The sequence below is a fragment of the Brachypodium distachyon genome, chromosome 1, assembly GCF_000005505.3.
Source record: "Brachypodium distachyon strain Bd21 chromosome 1, Brachypodium_distachyon_v3.0, whole genome shotgun sequence".
Classification (NCBI taxonomy): domain Eukaryota; kingdom Viridiplantae; phylum Streptophyta; class Magnoliopsida; order Poales; family Poaceae; genus Brachypodium; species Brachypodium distachyon.
In genome coordinates, this window is record NC_016131.3 from 45,061,978 (window position 1) to 45,081,974 (window position 19,997).

A 19,997-nucleotide genomic window follows, 5' to 3' on the forward strand; every position below is an offset into this window, starting at 1 on the left:
ATGATGCTACTTAAGTACTCCTTTTGTGTAGGATAAGACATTTGAGACCTTTCCTTTTGTTAGACTTGTAATATGTACTATTTTATTATGTTTAACTTTTATTTTAACTGTCATTTATGTGGTAAAACAGTCTAGTATACCCATATTAACAACCAAACAAGTCACAATTCAGCTTCAGGGGCAACATGGTCCTTTCACACATACATCAGACAACAAGCTGCATTTTCAGAAGCTGAAAAGAAGGGAACAGGATAGCTTCTCAGGGCTTCCTGTGGCAGCTGTTTCTCCCAGAAATTAAGCTGAAGCTGGTTTCTGGAGAAGCTCCAGCCGAAAAGAAGGGAGCATAAAAGAGGGAGGATGCCAGGGGGAGGGCTTTCAGCCCAGGAAGAGGGGGTGGAGCACCAGGCCATTTTCGCCAGTTCATGGGCCACGGCATTTGCCTCCCTACAACAATACTCGACAGAACATTTAGTAAAATCCAGCAGCATCTGAGAACAATCTTCCACAATCGCAACAGCAGGACCATAATACTTGTCCATCCCATTCAGGGCCCCAACTATCTCCGCATTGTCTGCATTGAGGATGATCCTGGAGCAGCCAAGCGAAGTGGCCAGCAAGAGGCCAAGTTTTACAGCCCTTGCTTCCGCGGAAGCAACATCAGAGACGAAATCCAGTCTCGCATTTGCCGCAGCCACAAAGTCGCCAGCATGATCTCTGATAATTACGCCCGCCGTTCCTCGCAACTCATCACACGGAAACCCCGCATCAACATTTATCTTCACAGAGTCAAGGGGAGGTCTAGACCATCCCCCTTTCTTAGGAATTGCTTTGCTCAAAGAAGCCGAAGCATAGTTCTCAATGAGACTCAAGATAGAGAAAACCGCACGATCAATGGGGGACAAGGTTCGTCATGTACAAATTGTCTCCTCTGCCACCACAGATGCCAGGTAACCACGGCCACTGTCTCATGGAAAAGCTTTGCTGGGGTATGGGACTGAAATTTGGAACACAACAAGGCCTCCAAAACCGTTGGGCCCGCTCTGTCTCTCTCACACGCTTCGTTAACAACATCCGAAAGTCCCAATTTTGTCCAGATCGACTTAGCTCTGTAGCACAAAAATAGCAGGTGCTTGATATCTTCAGGGGCTTGTTTACATCTAGGACATTGAGGGTGAACTTAACATGTCTGTCAGCTAGAACAACAAAACAGGGGAGGGCACCATGAAGGGTCTTCCAAATGAAAATTTTGATCTTAGCCGGAACTCTCAAATCCCAGATTAATTTCCAAATCGGGTGATCTGCCATTGCTCCCTGACCGCCACAATCATAAATTCTTCGCCCAAACTGGTGGTTCCACTCTGCGTGGTACGCCGAGCGAACAGAGAAAGTATGTGTCTGAGTAGGCTCCCAAGCAACAAAATCTTCCAGCACATTATCTGAGAGTGGGATCGCCAAGATGCGTTGACAATCCACCAGCCAAAACGTTTGGTTAATCAGCTGAACATCCCACTGTCCCGTTCGAGGATCAGTAAGATCTGAAACGCTCGAGAGAATGTTCTGCCCTTGTCGACTAATCACCCTGTGAGAAGTGCTGCCCGGGATCCAAGGGTCCTCCCAAATGCCAATACGAGAACCATCTCCCACCCACCAAATGGCACCCAACTTAAGAGTTCTAACTCCCGCCATAATACTCTACCATGTGAACGAGGCTCCCTTCTTCAGATTAGTGGAGAGGAGGTCACCATCAGGAAAATACTTAGGTCTTAAAATAGAAGCACACATGGAGTCCAGATTGTCTAGGAGTCTCCAAGCTTGTTTTGCAAGTAACGCAAGATTAAAGCAGTGAATGTCCCTGAAAGCCATGCCCCCCTGTCTCTTTAGGACACACATTTTCCACCACGCAAACCAGTGCATTTTCTTCTTGTTTGCCTCATCACCCCACCAAAAATGAGAAATTGCGTCAGTGATCCCTTTGTAAGTTGTTTTTGGGATTTTGAAGACGGACATCGCATAAGACGGCAGTGCTTGGGCAACCGCTTTGATTAGCACTTCCTTTCCCCCAGCCGAAAGCATCTTCTCCTTCCACCCACTAGTACGTTTGACCACTCTATCCACCAGGAACTGGAAACAATCTGATCTATCTGCACCCACAAGAGATGGCAAACCAAGGTACTTATCAGACAAAGCCTCAGCCGCAATATCTAGTGCACCGCAGATGTTTTCCCTATCCAGCTCATCCACGTTGGGGCCGAAGAAAATGCATGATTTCTGGGTACTAACAAGTTGACCCGAGGCCAAACAGTAAGCATCAAGTAAGTTCTTTTCCTTTGGTTTTCTTCTTAATGGTGTGGAAGCATTCGTAAGCAATTAAAATATTCTGTTATCAACCTACCCGGCACAAAGGCGCTTTGGTTCTGGCTGATTATGTCCGACAGAAACTGTTTCAGGCGACTCGCAATAAGCTTGGAAATGACCTTGTACAAAACATCACACGGGCTAATAGGCCTGAAATTAGTAATCTCCTCTGGGCTGGACTGTTTGGGAAGAAGCACCACTGTGGTGGTGTTCCAGCTCACCGGAATTTTTTTGCTATTCATGGCTTGCAAGACTTCCTCAACAAGATCCTCCCCTAACATGGGCCAGAACCACTTGTAAAAAACAGCGTGGAGCCCATCCGGCCTAGGGGGCTTAAGGTCGCCGATGTCAAACGGTGCTTTTCTGACTTCTTCAAGCCTGTAGGGCGCATTCAACACCTCGTTCATCTGAGTCGTGACTTTCCTGAGAATTTTGCTTAACACCTCCATCTCAGGTTCTGTAACGCTAGCAGCAAAAAGGTGTGAGAAATATTGGTGAACAATAGTTTTGATTGAAACCTGATCCTCGTGCCAAACGCCGTTATCGTCTTTCAGCCCTTTGATCAGATTCTTTTTCTTCCTGGCCGTGGCTGCTTTGTGAAAATAATTCGTATTTTTGTCCCCCCTTAGTAACCAATTCGTGCGCCCTCTTTGGATCCACACCACTTCCTCCTGTTCCTCAAGATTAGGAATGAGGAGCAGTATCTCCTTTTGCCTAAAAACTGCATCTGGCGATCGCGGGAGTCTGCGGATTTTCTCCAACTCCCGCTTCATTTTCTTTATTCTATTTTTTGGTCCTTTCAGGATATTCTGGTCCCACTCATGCAGATCAATGTGAACTGCCCTTGTCCTATCTGCCAACGTAGGCGCCACCCCCTCAGCCTTCGCTTTTTGCCAAGCCGTATTAACAATTTCATTCACCGTTTCCTCTACCAGCCATCTGGCCTCAAATTTCCTACCCCCTCACCTAGCCCTTAGCTGAACATGATCACAAAATTCAGCATCAATGAGAATCGGCCTATGGTCAGAGCGAATGTGTTCCTCACTAACCACAACAGACCCAGGGAACATATCCAGCCATAAGTCATTTGCCACTGCCCGATCAAGCCGCTCACGAATCAACCCCCGCTGTCAGGTATACTTATCCCCTCAAAGATCCAAATCAGACAACTCGCATTCTGCCAAACAATCAGCAAACTGTTTGACCATGCCTTCTGGTCTAGGATTTCCCCCCTCTTTCTCATGTTGGAACAGAATTTCATTAACACGACTAACCACGGCAAACTAGCCCTGCTCTTAAGATCACGAAGGCAAAACCATGACAAGTGCCTGTCCTCCCTGCCCGGTTCACCGTAAAACCCAGTGAATCTCTAGCAAGAACTAGACCCAAAATCAAAAACCACATCTATATAATTAAGCGTAATATACTGAAATCTGACTTTATTACTCAAGTTCCAGAATAACACCAGGCCCCCGGCCCTACCATCACTTTCATCAGCCACAAAACACTCAAAACCTAAACGACGACGAAGCGCATCAACACAACATTATTAAGATGGGACTCGGAAATGAAAATAGCATCAGCCTGGGCACGCTCTTGGACCTCCAGGAGTGACCGAACTGCCGCGGGAGAGCGCATCCCTTGGCAGTTCCAGCATAGGAGTCTCATTTCTCCCGACGGTACTCCTCGTCAGAACCTGCCGATCCTTTGAGGTTGCCCTTTGGGTCCTCCAGTTCAACAGCATGGATGTCCCCTCCAGCCCCTTTTGCTTCCTTCTCCTGTTTTTGCATCTCCATCATGTCACCCTCTGCAGCTTTTGCTTTCTTCAAGTTCTCCCTGTCCCCCTCAACAGGCTCCGTCAGGTTGCCAGCGGCCTCAAGGCTAGTCGCCATACCATCCTCCTCAACACGTCCCTTAACCCCATCTCCAGCGTACTTCGTCTTCTTCACAACGCACGCCGCCTCCTCTTCTGGAAGCTCGTCCTGGTTCTGCTCCCCTCCAGCTTCTTTCTCCTCTGACTGCTGCTGCTTTTCTTCCTCTGTGAGCTCCCTTTTCTTCCCCAGAATCGATTCCTTCGCCTCCAGGAAAGTTCCAGCTGCCCGCGACGCCGCAGCCCTTCTCTTCTTTTTCAACAATTTTTCTCTCAGCATTTTTTCCTTACGCAGCCCAGGCTCTTCCGGCACTTGATCTGCCAGTGCTTCTTTCCCAGTCCCGATATCAATTTTGTTGCCATCCTCAATCCGCCCCAGCGTCAGACGCACAATATCTCTATCCCCTTCTCCTGCTTCTTGCTGGTCCACAACCTCCCGAACAGAGAGTTTGTCCGCTGCCACCGCCATCCCCTGCACCACAGCCGCAACGTTCGGGTCTGATTCGGTTCTGTCCTCCATGTCCTCGCTCCTAGTACTCCATACTTTGTTTAATCAACCAAATAATATCAAGGGATCCTCGACCAGATAATATCAGGGGACCGTCTTTGTGACATTTAATTTACCTCTTCCATCATGTGTTACTAATATGTTTGGTCGGTGGCTTCGGGGTGTTGAATTTTTTTTTGCTTCGCTCATCCTTGTAGGGACTTGTGCGATATGTTGATCTATATGAAATTGCAGAAATGATTTGGTTTTTCATAACAAGAAATTGGCTAATTTCTCGCAGGTTGTTCTTCGGGCGTCCCATTGGCTCCTTACGTGGTCCCTACTGCTTCGGACAGAGGCACATGGGTGTATGGAATCTGGGTGCAACCATTTGGAGACGATAGCACGGGAGTTATTCAGCCGATTTGGATGGCGCGCAAGTCTTAGGCTGGAAGGATATTGATGTTTTTCTTTCATTCTTTTTTTCATTATCTTTTGCAACTCTGAGACATGTACTTTGAATACTTTTAATAATTTATGGCTGTGTGCATCGATCGATGCAGAGGCCGGGGGATGTCCTCCTTTTCGAAAAAAAAAGATAATATCAGGGGATCCTCCTTCCACATCTCGGAAGGGGATGATTGGAGCTCGACGGGCTAGTTCTTCGGCAACATCGTTCATTTCTCTAGGACAAAACTCAAACAGGATCTTCACAGATTCAAGAGCAAGGTTGATACATTCTCCCAGGATAGCTGCAGCTGTAATGTACTTTATTCTTAGTCAAAATTATTAAACTTTGACCAAATTTATAGAAAAATGTATCACCATTTAAAATATCAAATAAGTATACTATGAAAATATATATCATGACGGATTTAATAAACTATTCCATCCGGTCCATAATAAGTGTCGGGACTTAGTACAAATATGTACTAACTTTGTACTAAATTCCCGAAACTTATTACGGATCGGATGGAGTAATTTAGAATTTTAGATGTTGGTAGAGTGTTCTATAAACTTTATCAAATTTAAGAAGTTGGACTTAGAACAAAGCTTATGGACTTGAGTGACTTGAGTAGAATCAGAGAGATGGGGGCACTTCATGGAGTCCACACGCAAGCACGATGACTGTCGAATTTCGACAAGCTAAGTGATTATGATTTTTCCACCAGCGATTCAACGAGAGCATCGATTCCTCTCGTTTCCTGAGAGAGCCCAACCTTCTCCTTGAATCTTTGAAAACAAGAAAGCGTATAATTCTAACCAGAATTTTAGAGATGGCCTTTCAGTTTTATGAAAACTTACAAATTCGAGACCGACGATCCTTTTTTAAGAAGAGGGTAGCTCTAAAATTGTGGACGAGCTATGAACGAAATGTTGTTAAACTTGCAGAATTTCATGGACAAAACTTTCTATTTTGTTTTCAAAATTCTAGAATTGGCTTCCAATTTGTTTTAACAGACTTCCAATTTTCTAGGTCAAAGCTTGTATTATTATTTTTGAAAGTTTAGTCCGGTCACAGTATAGAAGCCTCGCCATATCATGAATGAAAACAGATTTAAGGAACCATCGGTTCCAAGATAACATAACAAAACAAGTTTGCTCGCGACATTTCTCGCCAGATCACCACGAGACGGTTACTGACAAACTAAACTCCAAAGACCATTAAACAATGGCTGCAAGTATGCTCACAAGGAGCAGCGGAGGCCGCTCGGAGACCACCGCCGTGAATTAATCGAGTTAATCCAAAGAACCTGCTGATACATTCCAAAAACTAAATGTTTTCACGAGCAGTGAACTAATTTTCCTGTGATTACGAGCAACAATACCATTTGGTTTCCTTGAATGAAAGGAAAAAAAACATCGATGAGCCCAGGGCCGGAGCTGGAAGAAATGATTCCCTGATGTCCACTTACTACTTTAACCTGATGCATAGCCTTATTAGACTCATAATTAGCATGAATTTCCTCTTTTATCCTGATGCATACATGCATCAGGGCTAGCCTACACAGCTCTGCCTCTGGATGAACCACGGGCCAACGGGCAGCATCGTGGTCCATGGCCCGCCACCGTGGTTGGAATATGGAAGGCCTGGCTCGAGCCCAATGAGAGGCGAGGCTACCAGGCCTTTGGCGAGATGGCGGGTCGACGCAGGCACGCTCCAGAAGTCTGTCAGGGTGCACTACTGCACAGTTCTCTTTTATCTTTCCGTGTTTCCTTTCATTCCGGCGCAGGAGTAGGATGGCCCCGAGGCCGATTAGTCAAAAGGCAGATCCGCGTGCTTCCACGTGCAGCTACGTGGAAGACTGGCTCGTGTACGAGCAGATCATCATCCGCGGATACAAATGATGCGGAGCAGGCTGGTCCGTCACGACACCCTCTGCACATGAGCACGCTTCCGACGAACCCACCCGCAGCTAGCAGCGACGCAGTTACTTCCACCCAACGGACCCACAGCCGCAGGTCACTTGGCACGAACCCACGCCGTGGCACATGCCCCGCCCACCTTTGCTAGCACTGTAGCACCGCCGCAGGCGCAGCTTTAAATTTCGGCAGTTCCGTGCTATCATCTCCGTCGGCAGGGCCGGGCCGGCATATTCCGTATTCCGTGGGCCTGTGCCAAATTTGAAAATGGGTCCTATCTCACAAAAAGAAATTAAACCGATGCCAATTATAACACAAAATTCTCACGATAACGTAGGTATTGATTCTTGAAACACTAGGTACAGAAGATGATAAATAAAATTGAAGGGATGCACATCATCAATCTACTTGGGTATTAATAGAGAATTGGGAATTTTCTTAGTGATTAGGCAGACAGTAGAACGCGGCTCGTGTCCTCATCAAACTGCTACGGCACTGCTCTAGAATGAAAAGATCCGGGGACCGATCCCTGCTGATGTACAGAGTACAAGTATACTAGTTTTTCTTTAGTAGAAAAAAAGTTTATCAAAACATATTAACATTTGATCTAGTTTTGACGATCAACGTGAGAAACACAAAGGGCTCGAGCAATGGTATTGACTTGATCATGCATGTGTGTCCCAAATTGGTTTGTAATTCAACCGCACCATTATAAAGTTATTTCAGTTCAACATTCAGATCTTTGAATAATTGTACATACAACAAAATTACCATGCAAAAGCAAGAACCGGAGTGATCCTTCATTGGACAACCCTTCTCACGAACACATACGCCTAGGCAAGTAGGCCTGTCTGACATCTTTTCACTTCACCAAGGCAGATGCTTTTATAAAAACAAAGTGCTGATCGATTGCATGCTGTAACAGGAACTCTAGAAATTAGGCCCTCCAAATTTTGGGGCCCTGTGCGGCCGCACCGGCTGCACTCCCGTCGGCCCAGGCTTGTCCGTCGGTAGTCGGCCCTGGCGTGGCACGTGCCCACTGGGCTGTGAAACGGGTACGAGACTCATAGATACGAGACCGTATGCCGTACGATAGGGCATCGCATATCCGGCGTGCATCGGTACGACTTACTCCGTATATAAGAGGCGTCCCTGGTCCCCAAGCTTGCTATGAAGCTGAGGGAGACAATTTTCAAAGAAATTACTATCGTTAAACCGCTCTAGTTGCAATTTGCTACTCCCTCCGTTTCACAATTCTTGTCTCAAATTTGCTCAAAAATGAATGTATCTATTTCTAAAAAGTGTCTAGATACATGTAATATTTCGACAAGAATTATGAAACGGAGGGAGTAATTCTTTTGATTCTAAATTTTTGACTCAAATTTGCCAAAATATGAATGTATTTATTCTTAAAAAGCGTCTAGATACATGTAATATTTTAACAACAATTTAGGACCAGAGGGAGTCAGTCTAAATTTATAATATGAAAAAAACGTGCGTATTAAATTCTACATTAGGCATACCGCTCTTGTTGTTGTCTTTTTCCCGAGCCTAAAATTCTTTTCATTGAGAGAAATTTTCATTAGGTATGTCACGGATTTGCAAACTCACGCGTGTCGACATTCCTTATCTTTTGGCCGTCCGAAGAAAAGACAAGATGGACAAACTACTCCCACTATGAACGCTGGACAGAGATAAGTGCACATCATTCGTGTCCAAGATTTGTACTAAAAGCATAGCAGAGCTTTCGCAACTCTTTCCTTATCTTTATGCACGAGCAACTCCTACTGCGTGCCAAGCCATGATTTTGCGGAACTAAGGCAACATGAATCAAGTTTACAAGGCAACGAACAAACGGAAACGTGATGGTCACCAAAATTGCCATAGGGCGCTCCATAAATACGACTTGAGATGGAATAGGTACCACCCCCCCAAGCACACGTATAGTGCGCTGTTTTTGGCTAAGAAGCCAACATCCGAAGTCCAAAGATATCCATGCTCTTTGGTGAACCTTTATTGATTTCGGTCTAGCTGAATATTATTTTCCATTTGCGTGCACTTGTAAGCTGGTTACTCAACAGACTTTCGCTTTTTTTTTGACAGCAACAGACTTTCGCTTTTTATAAAGCAGGGCTGCAAAAGACTCTTTTCCAAAAAAAGAAGAAGAGAGAGACAATGATATGCGTATCATGGATTTTCGAGCTCATTCAGATTTCAGCACCGATATCCCTTGGGCTTTTGATCATCCGACAAAAAAGAAATGGCCAACCACTACTCCAGAGAGCAACCCTGATCCCCGCAAACAAAGAGAGATCAGCCTTGGAAAGAGACATGTATATATTAGAGTTATATTATCCGTGTCCAAGGTTTTTATCCAAAGCAGCGCTGAGCTTTCGTAATTTGTTTTCTTTAAGGCGAGGCATAAACAACTTCTGCGTTCCGAACCATTATTTAGCGGCGCCATCTTGTCTGTTTGTTAATGGCATTTAGAGAGGGAGAAGGTTGAAGTTATTATATTACGGATTTGCTAGTCCTCAGTCGACTGAGATTTGTTATTTCTCAGTCGATGGTGTGGACCGTCGGATTAGGCATCAAAATTTGTGCTGGTTTATGCAAAGATGACTGGATAAATAAAGTAACAACGAGACTTGCAGATGAACAATATCTTGGCCCACTGGTTAGTATGGTTTGCCATCCACGGAGGTTCTTGGTTCGAGCTCATTTTGCTGTTTCTTTTTTCATTCCTTTTTGTTGTTTTTTTTTTTCAATTTCATTTTTTTTGTTATTCTTGACTTTTTTTGTATTTTGTTTTCCTTTTTGTATGCACATCTAGTCTTAAGAGTAGGGCAAGTTGCATGTTTATAATTTTTTTTTTGTTATTCTTGACTTTTTTTGTATTTTGTTTTCCTTTTTGTATGCACATCTAGTCTTAAGAGTAGGGCAAGTTGCATGTTTATAAATTAATAATGGCGCAAGTAGTTGACGTGTTTTTTTCATATGTTTATTTTTTAAAAGAACCGCATACTTCGAGTTTTCAGGTCTTTTTTTTTGCAGTTGCAACTAAGTGTCTTTTCATAAATTGCAAGCGAAATTTGTGGGCTGACTTTTTGCAACTGCAACTTAGTTTAATAATTCTAAGCGTATTTTCTTTTTTAGGTTGCAACTCAATATCTTTTCATAAATTACAAGCGAAATTTGTGCTTGGACTTTTTGCAACTGCAACTTAGTTTAATAATTATATTCGTCTACTTATTTTTTGCAGTTGCAACTTCATGTATTTTCATAATTTACAAGCAAAAAATATGCGATGACCTTTTGCAACTGAACTTGGTTTAATAATCATAAGTGTAATTTTTTTGTGCTTCTTTTTGCAGCGTTCAAACGATATAGATTTTTACCATTTTCACATAACACACCAGGCACACACACACACCACACATGCACGGGCAGCTGGCCGTCGATTGAGAAGTATAATTTCTCAATCGGCTGACCTGTATGCACACCCATTATATTAAATCATTTCTTTGAAGTGTGTTATTAAATCACTTTTTTGATCCGTTGAAACAAGAGTTTAGAAAATATTGGACTTGAGAGTTACACCAACTATTACCGTTGAGATGCTGAAATTTATAGAGAATTGTGTTTTCTATATGCGATCTTGTCATCTTGACCATTCATCATAATTTATATTACCTTCACTAAGACGATTCCTTGTGAAGTCCCATCAACCAAACACGGGAATAAACTTTCGGGTAGAACTAGTTGTCGGACGATCGCCCAAGGCTTACCCCGCGGTCGATTCCAACCGACCTTCTCATCTTCTAACTTTCAAAAAAAAAATTCAACTTCCACTATCAACTTTCAATCTTCTTTTCCTCAAAAAGACACTTTCAATCTTCTGAAAATAGTTTTTTTTTTAATTTGTACTCTTCTAAAAATAGTGTACCACATTTCAACTTTCACTCTTTTGGAAAGAAATTTCAATTCTTTTCAACTTCCAGCATGTATAGAACTACCAATTTGAAGAACTTGCATACTCCAAAGTTTGGACTAACTCCAAAGATCTCTAAAAATTTGGAACACTTTTTAAGTTTTGGACTGACTCCAAGTTCAAACAAAATCCAAAGCACATGAACCTTAAAAAATAAAAAATAATCTTGCAAAAAATCCATGGTCAGGAGCCGTATCAGCTGAGCACAGCGACGTGCAAGGAGGAGCGTTGATGGCACACGACACGTGAGGAGGAGCTACGGCGGCACGCTCTCTCCGGAAGGCATGAGAAAGTGGAAGGGTCAGGAGAGTATAAGGGGGAGAGAGAGAGAGAGAGAGATGTCACACAACTAATTGTGTGTACTACACTCAGATACATTGTTTCTCTTACCCTTGATCTGCAATTGCTAAACTCGGATAGATTGTTTCTCTTAGTCCCGATCTACTAAAATGATAACCTCTTAGCTAAGAAATGGCTCGCACATTTTCTCACTTTCTTTCGTATCACCAATTATCCTATAAGGTTGACACCAAGCCATTGCGCACGTCCTAGAAATCCACTGCAATGTGAAACACATCCTTAATAATTAGCACGATAAAATACAAAGAAGTCCATGCTTTCGTTAAACCCATCTTGCTCTTCCTCCGGGCTTAGCCTAATAGGCTCGGTGGCCATGATGTTTTTTTTCCCTTGAGCTTGCATGTCTAAAACCCAAAACTCTTAAAAACTCTCTCTATCCCAAAAGACTAGGGATAATCTTTTCTAATCACTCCCTTCGAAACAACCATTTAGAATCTATAGCGTTTTTCAAATTTAGAGTGGATAATATCTTGAAAAACACTAAAAAAACAGTAGAACAACACAAGGCCTAAAAGCTGGTGTCCACAACACTCAGAAATGTCTTCTGCTTTCTATAGAGCAGTGCTGCAAAAGATTTCTCTAAAAAAAATGAAGACAGGGACGTAGCATGGATTTCAAGCTCATTGGGCACCCATATTCATTGGTCCTTTGGTCATCGGACAGAAAGATTGGCCAACCTACTCCAGAGTGCAACCTTGTATCCCCGCAAAGAAAGGAGAAAACTACCTTGGAAAGAGACGTGTATATACATCATCCGTGTCCAAGATTATTATTCAAAGCAGCGCTGAGCTTTCGTAACTTGGTTTGTTTATTTCGAGGCCTAAAAACAACTCCCTGCGTTCGTCTGTTCAAAAACAAAAACTCATGCGCTCCGAGACACTGGGGTTCAGTCCATGACGCTTTCTTTTTTGTTTGAGGGGAGGAAAGGAAACGTGAGGCACAGGTCAAATGTGCCAGCGCCCAACGGGCAGCGGGCTAAACGGCAAGTGCGCACCAGCTAGCCTTTTTCTTTTCTTTAAGCCGCGTTTCGAAAACTGCCACCGCCCGTCTGCCTCCCCCGTTCCCACGCTTCGCCACGGCGTCACGCCCCCATCGTCAGTAGTGCTACTGCTGTGCCACTCTCTCCCCCTCCCGCCGCCGCCGCCGCCGCCGCAACTTCTTCTGTGCCAGCAGCCCAGGCGGCCTGGCCAAGCCCTAGTTCATCAGCCAGCCGCTGCGTCCACCGCCGTCCACGCCACCGGCGGCGGCGGTGGCCATGGATCCGTCGGCCGCCAACGCGAAGCTCCCCGCGCTCCCCAATGGCGACGTCGTGCTCCTCATGCCGCCCGAGCAACCTCAACCCCAACCCCAACCTCAGCAGCCGCCGCCGCAGGAGCAGCAGCCGAACACCACGCCGGAGGCGCCCAAAACCTCCCAAAACCCCGAGAAGCCGCCGCCGGCCTCGAACCCCTCGACGCGCCCGCCTCTCCCGCACCCCGAGAAGCCGACGCCGAACTCGAGCCCCTCGCGCCCGCCTCTCCCGCCCGCCTCGGCCGCGCTCCTCCGCCGCCGGTCCTCGCTCGCCAAGCCCAAGTCGCGCTTCGTGGAGCCGCCTACCCCTCCTGCCCCCTCCAGGCCCTCCTCCACTCACCCGTCCCCGGTCCACCCCGCCGCCACCCAGACCCCTCGCCCCGGCTCCACCCCTCACACCCCCGCCGACGCCGAGGAAGACGACGACATCTTCCGCAAGGAGGGCGCCCCGACCGCAGCGTCCGCGGCCCGATGCCGCCGCAGGGTCTGCCTCTCGCTCGAGCTCGTCGTGCTCGTCCTGTTCCTCGCGCTGCTCGTGGTCAGCCTCGTGATGCGGCCGGTCAAGGGTCGCTCCGTCTGGGGGCTGGAGATCTGGAAGTGGTGCGTCATGGTCATCACCGTCTTCTCCGGCCATCTCGTCAGCCGTTGGTTCATCACGTTCCTTGTCTTCCTAATCGAGCGCAACTTCCTGCTCCGCAACAAGGTGCTGTACTTCGTCTTCGGGCTCAAAAAGAGCGTCCAGGTCTGTATCTGGGTTGCACTCGTGCTCATCGCTTGGTCACAGCTCATCGACCGCGAGCACGGACGCCCGCCCAAAACAGCCATGATCCTGAACTATGTCTCCAGGTTCCTCGCCTCCGTACTTATTGCCTCTGTCATTTGGGTAATCAAGACATTTATCATGAAGGCAATTGCATCAACGTTCCACCGGAAAGCATTCTTTGATCGGATCCAGGAGAGCCTGTTCCACCAGTACGTGCTGCAGACACTATCGGGTCCGCCATTGATGGAGATGGCGGAGAATGTTGGGCGGGAGCCAAGTGGGCGAGTGAGCTTAAGCAGGGCGAAGGAGGAGAAAGGAACGCCGAAAGAGATTGATGTTGCGAAACTGAGGAGGATGAGCCAGGAAAAGGTCTCAGCTTGGACGATGAAAGGGCTGATCACGGCAATCCGAGGCTCAAGGCTTTCAACAATATCTCAAAGTATTGAGAGCTTTGATGAGGAGGTTGATGACACTGAACAGAAAGATAAGGAGATAAATAGTGAGTGGGAGGCAAAGGCAGCAGCAAATGCCATTTTTAAGAATGTTGCCAGGTCTGGTTACAGGTGAGGATGATTATGATTGTCCTTTGTTTCCCTTAAGACATATTTCAAATATTTCAGTTTGTGTCATTGTTCATTGGTGCAGGCACATCGAGGAGCTCGATTTACTGAGATTTTTCAGCAAGGAGGAGGCAGCTCTGGTGCTTCCGATGTTTGAAGGGGCATCAGAGACGGGGAAGATAAAAAAGTCTGCTCTGAAAAATTGGGTGGTAATGGAAATCTCAAACAAAATCACACTTCTCATTTTTTTTAAAATATTACTCCCTTCATTCAAAAAATGTGAGGCATATATGCTTGGTCAACTTTGAAAAGTTTGACTTATATTTTGGAATGGAGTAAGTTGTGTGGTGCATTTTACTAGTATATAGATTAGATCAGATATCTGGTGTCTTGCATTTTAGTTTAATTTTGAACAGTCATAACTGTGTGTTCTTTAGCATCTAACAAGTGACCAGGTCATGTTTTTCCCCTGGTAAATCATAACTTATTGAGGAAGGAAATAATTACATGGTACTGCTAAATAGGAAAAGCTGACATGTCTGATATATTTTGATGCCCCTAAATGGATAAGTTTTATATATTGGATGTTTTCTGTTTCCTTGCTTGACTGTTATTTCTGCAGGTAAAGGCATATCTCGACCGCAAATCACTAGCGCATTCTCTCAATGACACAAAAACTGCAGTTATCCAACTTCACAACCTCATGAGAGTTCTTGTCATTATTATAATCATCATTATCACTTTGTTATTGATGGGCATCGCCACAACCAAGATCCTCGTTGTCATTTCATCCCAGCTTCTGGTTGTGGTATTCATATTTGGAAATGCCTGCAAGACTGTATTTGAGGCCCTTATATTTGTATTCATCATGCATCCGTTTGATGTTGGGGACCGCTGTGTCATTGATGGAATTCAGGTCACGTCTTGACTACCCAGTTGCTAGTTCCTTTTTTCACCGATCTTCTGATGTTAAACTTTGATGCTGACATGTACTTATAATGATGATAGATGGTTGTCGAAGAAATGAATATATTGACCACTGTTCTCTTGAAAAATGACAATGAGAAGGTATATTATCCAAATTCTGTGTTGTCGACAAAGCCAATCAGCAACTTCTACCGAAGCCCTAACATGTATGATACCATCGACTTTGCTATTGATGTTTCCACTTCAATTGAGAGCATTGGAGCTTTGAAATCCAGAATTAAAGCGTAAGTTCTTAAGCTTTGTCCATTTTTAATGTACTTTGTGCTATTCTAAACTTTGTTCTTAAGCAAATCTACTGCTAATACCATGTAGATTCCAAACTCGTTCTAATATGAGTACACATCTGAAATTGACTTATTTCATCCATGTTATCAATTGTTACTGGTTCTTTGGGTTTTCAGGTACTTGGAGAGCAAACCAACACACTGGCACCCTATCCACACAGTGAACTTAAAGGATATCTTAGACGTGAACAAGATCAACATGTCCCTGTCTGCCCAGCACACCATGAACTTCCAGAACATCCGGGAGAAGAGCATCCGGAGATCTGAGCTCGTCATGGAGCTAAAGAAAATATTCGAGGAAATGTCCATTAGCTACCACCTTCTGCCTCAAAAGGTTGAGCTTAGCTACGTCGGTGCAAACCCATTGCCCATGCCTGTTTCCCATCGCTGATAGAACGGGGTGAAATTAACGACTGATGATCCTACCTTGGTGGCCCAGAGTTTGACAACTGATGGTTAGTTTAGTCTGTACTAGAGCTTTTTTTCATCTCTGTACATGCTGACCGTCTTGCTGTTTAATTTATGCTGGATAATGAACGTCTCAGCATCAGCAGCGTATGAATTCAAATGGGAACTTAGCCAGTGATGGTTTTGTTCCTCTTATGTTACAGACTACTAGTTACTTGTTATAGCATTTTATATCATTTGCCTGTTTATCCCATACCTGACTTGAAAGACTGATCAATCATAATGTTCCTATCCCAAAAAAAAGAAGATTCATATTGCTCCCAAGGCTGTGAGACTGTAGTAGGAGAACCTAGAAAAAGAGTTAGCTGAAGCTGGCGGGATCTTTTTGTTTTCCTGGGTTCCGGTTCAGAGAACACTCCACCAATCCACTGACGACGCATAAACGCTTTGTACGGCACAATTTGATGAGCTATTAAAGCATATGATTTCGAATGGTATGTGCACGGTGTAGCAAAGCGATACGTGCCTAAATTTGCACTTCCAAGTAAGCACGCATCACAAATTTATATGGATCCCAGAAATAGGCTCCTAAAACACAACAGCGTAGAACTTAATTCGATCGAGTACACAAAAAGCGCAAGCGCGCGCAAGATATTGCTGCGCTATCCATATATGCGTGCTGGCATTATTCAGCCTGACAGGGCAAAGCAGCCGCGCGCCAGCGCCGGACCGGTTAGCCGACGACGGGGGTCCTGACGACGAGGCCCTGGGACTCCTTGGCGTCGAAGAAGACGCGGACGCGCTTGGGGTTGAAGCCCTTGGACACCTTGACGCCGTCGGGGAGCACCTCGATCGCGACGTCCGGCCTGTCGTGGTTGATCTTCATCACCGCCGGCGTCGCCGGGATGCCCACCACCTCCGGCCACGACGTCCTCTTGGGGTCGGCGCCGGCCATTTCAGGACTGCAAAGGATCGATCGAGAGTTCGAGATCGGTAGTATGAATGTAGGATAGATGTGGCCTTGATGCTCGATTATATATGAATGCAGTGCATGCCGCCCATTGCCGGAACTTCCTTGGTTTTGCCACCCACGGCTAGCTGCTCGTGGTCTTTGTTTGGTAGTACAGCGAGCAGGCGCGGACCCGTTCAATAAACCCTGTGCGCCGCCGCGGCCGGCGAACATATATTCACTGACGTTTTTTGGGTAATTCTGACCCAGTCATGTGAGCAGGGGTGAAAACGGAATGGATACATTCCAACCGTCCCTCCGACCAAGAGATTCGAGAACAAATATGGTCTGGAAAATGAGTAGTAGTACTATTATCAGTTGCTGATTTCGACACATAGGATACCAGATACAAAGGATACAGGGTGAGCAATATCCGTTTGTACCTCAGACTTCCAACGGAACCGTCTGAATAAATTCATACAGGATATCCGGGACAAACTAACTTTCTTTGTATCTTAGCTGACGCCTCATAGATATCCGGTTCATCCAATGCCTAGGCTTTTATTGTACTTTCACATATACTCCGTTGAGAAATAGCAATGCAACGCTGAAAATATTATACTCCCTCCGTCCCAAAGTAAGTGACGCGGATTTGTATAGAATCAAAATAAGTGACTTGGATCTGTATAGATTCTTATATAAATCCACGTCACTTATTTTGGGACGGAGAGAGTACAAAATTTTGGATAATTTGGGAGTGTTGAAAATTAGCAAATGTATATATGAGAAGTTTCTAAAATACTTCAGATAATTAGAAATGAGAAAAATACTTTTTTCGTCCCTCAACTTGTCGGAAAGTTCGCTTTTCATCTCTCAAAAAAAATTCGTACTTTTTTCGTCCCTCAATTTTCAAAACCGGACACTTTTAGTCCCTCGGTCCATCCAAAGTGGTTTTCCTAACCGCATGTCTGGTTTTCACATAGTTTTTCACTTATTTTTTTTTCCAATCAAGATATCGATGATGCAGATGGATGAGAAGTACAACCAGTGCCTGAACGAGATCCAGAGCACGACGACGGCCAATTTCAACAGTCTCGGCGGTCATGGGATTAAGTGCAAACCGGACACGTGGCTAGACAAACCGCTTCGGATAGCCTTAAGGACTAAAAGTGTCCGGTTTTGAAAGTTGAGGGATGAAAAAAGTACGAATTGTTTTTGAGGGACAAGAAATGAACTTTCCGACAAGTTAGGGATGAAAAAAGTACTTTTCTCATTAGAAATTAAGATAATTAAAAGAAGCCTTCTAGTGAATGTTCGGAAAGATTGGAATATTTTAGAAGGTTGGAGAGGTTACATGAAGATAGATGATGAGTAAGTAAAAATTCTCTATAACCAGGAAATATTTTTAGGTGTAAGGTTTGGATGGTTGTCAACTGTCACTAATCCAAAGTTACGGTAATTCTATAAATATGGGTGCTCTTCTTTCTCTCATCGGAGTACTGTAACCACACCAAGAATTAGAGTATCACATCAGAAGAGTCATGAGCTAATGCATGCATGAACTTTGTAGTTTATTGTCAAAAATCCTTAATATTTAGCAAATCAAATTATTTTTTTGGACTAACATTCTAATAATTACAAAAATACACAATTTCTTGTTTTACACTTTGTTGAATATTATCGAAAGAAATCCCTTAGGCTTCGTTTGGATGTAGACATTGAGAGGCTTGGCATTGCATTGGTTCCAATGCCAATATGACAAGATATTGATATTGGGATCGAATGCCAATAGTTCTATTTGGATGTTTAGGCATCCGAAACCTAAACTTGATATTGATGTTGAATACCATATCTTTTTTGGATGGTCAAACTCATGAATTGAACTTTTATATCTGCGGTTCTTCGTCTCCCCCTAGCTCCCCCATGCGCCCGCCGAGACCACCTAACGCACAACACACCCCTTAATGCGAGCTTCCAAGCACAACGCTGCTCATTCAGAATTTTAGGGAAGACAGGCCTGAGAACCACGATAAAATTGGCTTCTAGCATGACAAGGTTTGATCAACAATCTTCCTTGAGTAACTTACAGCAACAAATAAGCAGCGAAAAAGAAGCTCAGGTACAAGACAAGAACGCACAGAATCTAAGCCAACCAAAGAACTGTAGCAGGAGCAAACGAACAGCGGTGGGGGAGAAGACGAGGGGTCGCAGTGTGTCGCTGATTCTGCCGCTTCCTTCGCGCGCCGCCATCAGCCGCTTCTCCCGCCGCCCTACTCCCACGCGCCGCCTGTCTCGCTGCTCGACTCCCGCGCGCCGCCGTCGGCCGCCGCGCCACCCGCGCTGCCGCTATCGCCTCCTTCGCCCGTACCGAAGCGGCGCGCGACCCTGGCGTCTCCCAGCTCTGCCAGGCATCGAGGAGGCAAGGACCTCGCGCGTGGCGGAGCCATCGCGTCTCTCGGAGGGAGGACACTGGGAAGGAGAAGAAGTGCTTCTGTTTCTGTGTGTCTGAGAGCGGAAAAAGGAAAAGAAATGCGTCGACTGGGGGTCGAGCCTGGGTCGCGGTCGAAGGAACCAAAAATCCCGAATACCGGCTGATGTCGAGCGTTTTACCTCGGAATTGGATCGGATCCTATTTTGCCTGTTGGACTGGGACTCAATATTGAGCCCAAATACCACAAATGAATACCTAGAGCAGCCGAACACTTTAAATCTTGACATTCGGACCTTAGACAATGCCAATGTCTAATATCAAGGTTCAATGTCTACATCCAAACAAGATGTTATTATGATGAAATTCGGAGTTTCTCGAAACCTCTAGTATTTTTTTCAAATATTGCCCCGAATAATCATTGAGACGACATTAAACGGAAAAACGTAAAACATAGAACTTGTGGAAAATTTCAAGACGAATATTTGTTCTTATTGACACGTCGATCTCCAGCTGACGTCATATGTAGTTCATGGACCCAGATTACCGAAGAGTGCATAATCAGTTTTAAGGATTCGAAGGTTGGTGACCGGATTGACCATAACTCTACATATTTTGTTGAAGTCAATCTTGTTCAGTTAGTTGCTGGTTTGGTTATTATCGTTTACCGTTTTGTGTAGCAAATAACTCAACCGCATGTGGGTGATTTCGGACATACTATGTAACAGCTTGGACCGATTCTTTCTCCTTTCTGTTTGTTAGCTGAGGGTCACCTAAATCGGACGTGGAATGGCACGTTAGTCATTGGTGAAATTGGGCTAGTCGTTAGCGTTTTAGTCGCTTGTAATCAGGAGGAATAAAAGGCAATGAAAATCATAAATCTAAATCATAACGAGCCGAC

At 45.0% G+C, this 19,997-nt stretch overlaps 1 protein-coding gene across 1 annotated transcript; it reads left to right on the forward strand.

Annotated features, from left to right (window-relative positions):
- The first annotated feature begins 12,353 nt into the window (after positions 1–12,353).
- Positions 12,354–15,972, forward strand: LOC100834371 (mechanosensitive ion channel protein 10). Its single transcript, XM_003560905.4, has 5 exons — positions 12,354–14,043; positions 14,126–14,249; positions 14,663–14,956; positions 15,049–15,251; positions 15,429–15,972. The coding sequence occupies exons 1-5, from the start codon at positions 12,683–12,685 to the stop codon at positions 15,700–15,702; spliced, it is 2,256 nt and encodes a 751-aa protein (XP_003560953.1). The 5' UTR covers positions 12,354–12,682; the 3' UTR covers positions 15,703–15,972.
- Positions 15,973–19,997: the final 4,025 nt, after the last annotated feature.

Bases quoted from the DNA above. Each gene is read 5' to 3' on its own strand.
- LOC100834371 (XM_003560905.4), top strand. From the start codon at position 12,683: ATGGATCCGTCGGCCGCCAACGCGAAGCTCCCCGCGCTCCCCAATGGC. The intron at 14,250-14,662 runs GTAATGGAAATC...TTATTTCTGCAG, and splicing joins CTGCTCTGAAAAATTGGGTG to GTAAAGGCATATCTCGACCG. The intron at 14,957-15,048 runs GTCACGTCTTGA...TAATGATGATAG, and splicing joins GTGTCATTGATGGAATTCAG to ATGGTTGTCGAAGAAATGAA.